The sequence below is a fragment of the Fukomys damarensis genome, unplaced genomic scaffold (genome assembly GCF_012274545.1).
Source record: "Fukomys damarensis isolate Sample0158 unplaced genomic scaffold, DMR_v1.0_HiC HiC_scaffold_13, whole genome shotgun sequence".
Lineage (NCBI taxonomy): Eukaryota > Metazoa > Chordata > Mammalia > Rodentia > Bathyergidae > Fukomys > Fukomys damarensis.
In genome coordinates, this window is record NW_022900925.1 from 16,584,584 (window position 1) to 16,586,540 (window position 1,957).

The following is a 1,957-nucleotide window of genomic DNA, read 5'->3' on the forward strand; positions in this document are numbered from 1 at the left end:
CGGCTCCGCTCCCGCGGCTCCTAGCTCCGGGAGGCCGGGGCCCGCCGGATCCGCTCCGCGCCTAGCAACTCCATCCCGCCCTCCAACCACAGCCAATCGAGAGCGAGCCTGCTGTAACGTCACGAGGGGGGGGACGGGACCGTCCTTAAAGTGGCCGTTTCCCTGGGCGTGCCTCCTCTTTTCCAGTCTGTGACCAGTTTGGTCGCTGTCTTCCATCGCTGAGTTCTCCCTCCCTTCTCTACCTCCTTGTTTCCTCTTCTAGCGTTTGGTCCTCGTCTCTCTCATTCCTCAGTTCCTTCGTTTTGGCTTCTTCCCTTAAAGTGTTCTTTTTTCTGGGTACTCAGTGGCTTCCTTCCCCATCTTTGTTGTAGCTTTTCTCAGGTGAGTTTTAACGCTTGAGAATCGGAAGGTGCCAAGAAAATCAAAGGACTCGAAAAAATCAATAGGTTAGAAAGGATACGTATATACAGTATTCGAAGAATCAAAGGATATCTAAGCCTTGGCACCCTTCGCACCCTTTCCTCCCACGTGCCCTGCCTCTGCTTGAACCCAGATGCTTGCTTGAAGCTGAAGAGAATGTGATGCCTGGAGCAGCAGACAGCTCGCTACCTTACAAGCAAAGTCCATTCCATTTCGAGTTGCTGTGTGGAAAGGTGTCTCCTAAATTTATGTTAGGCTACCCAGTGACACCCCCTCCCTTTGTGTTCATATTTCCTATTTCTTTGGAGTCACCCTACGTTGTTTCACTGCAACTCATTCCTTGGTGTGCTGGTCTAAATCCTCCACGGGCCAATTTCATTTTATAGTTTGCCTGCCCACCTCTCACGCCACTTCTGAACCACACACGCGCAATATCATTCAATGTTTGGCCAAGGCTGGGAAAATACAATCTTCCATCAAGTCTGAAGAGCCCTTTAAACTGCTCTTCAGGTTTGAATCACTTGAAGAAACACAAAACTTGACAATTCTTTTATCAAGTGTGAAATTCTACCCATCCAATAACAATTGCTAGAACGGTTGTATTTCTCTCTTTCAGAGCCAGATATTTCAGCCTGTTCCTTGAACTATAGTTGAACCCTAGTATGACTATTAGAATTAATTCATTCATTCATCAAAATATGTATTGAGTAACTGCTGTATGATAAAGCTAGGTGCTGGGAAGCAAATCGTCCCTTCTTCTAGTCAGAAATTCATGCTGGGGGCCAGGGATTTATCTCAGTGGTTCTGCCACTTGTCTTGCAAGTGCGAGGCCCTGCAAGGTCCCATGTTGTATTCCCTGGTTCCCCCGCCCCCCAAAAAAGAAATTCATGCTGTTTATGATAAAGAATACAGTAGAGATGCCGGGGATTTAGCTCAGTTGGTTCTGCCACCTGCCTCACATGCACAAGCACCCGAGTTCGATCCCTGGTACCACCAAAAAAAAAAAGAATACAGTAGAGGTATGAGGGAAACATCATTCAACCTGAGGAGGAGAAGGAAGGGAGAAAAGAAACTAGAGGAAGAGAGGAATTCTGGGCAGAAGGAGGGCAAGCACTGAAGGCTACAGGGTTTCAGAGCAAATATTCCATCTTCTGAAATTGAGTATAGGACAGGATCACTGGTGTGAAGGAAATCACAGATATGGAGGTGACAAGACATAAACCAGAGGTTCAAGAACAGACCTAAAAAGCACATTTGATTAAGAAGGCCACAGAAAGCTATGGATAGATTTTAATCTAATTTAGAAAAATCCCTCTAACAATAACATGGAGAATGAAAAAGGAGGCCTAAGACATAAGGATGAGATACGTGTAAGAAGATACAATCCAAGAAGATAGGATAATCCCCTGAAAAGGGTCAGTGCCAGCGGAGGTGGGGAGAAGGAAATAGATTCAAATGACCTTTAGGAGGGAAAGTAAACAGGACCTGATGACTGGAAAGGATGACAGGCTGGCTCCAAGTTACAGCCTAAGCAACT

The 1,957-nt window shown here is 46.2% G+C and overlaps 1 protein-coding gene across 1 annotated transcript in view; it reads right to left on the reverse strand.

Moving 5' to 3' along the window:
• Nucleotides 1-216, reverse strand: part of Cpd (carboxypeptidase D) — an 80,432-nt gene extending 80,216 nt beyond the window's left edge. Inside the window, exon 1 of the mRNA XM_010642411.1 lies at nt 46-216. Coding sequence (XP_010640713.1) covers nt 46-216 — 171 coding nt within the window. The remainder of the gene's footprint in view (nt 1-45) is intronic.
• Between the last annotated feature and the right edge of the window lie 1,741 nt (nt 217-1,957).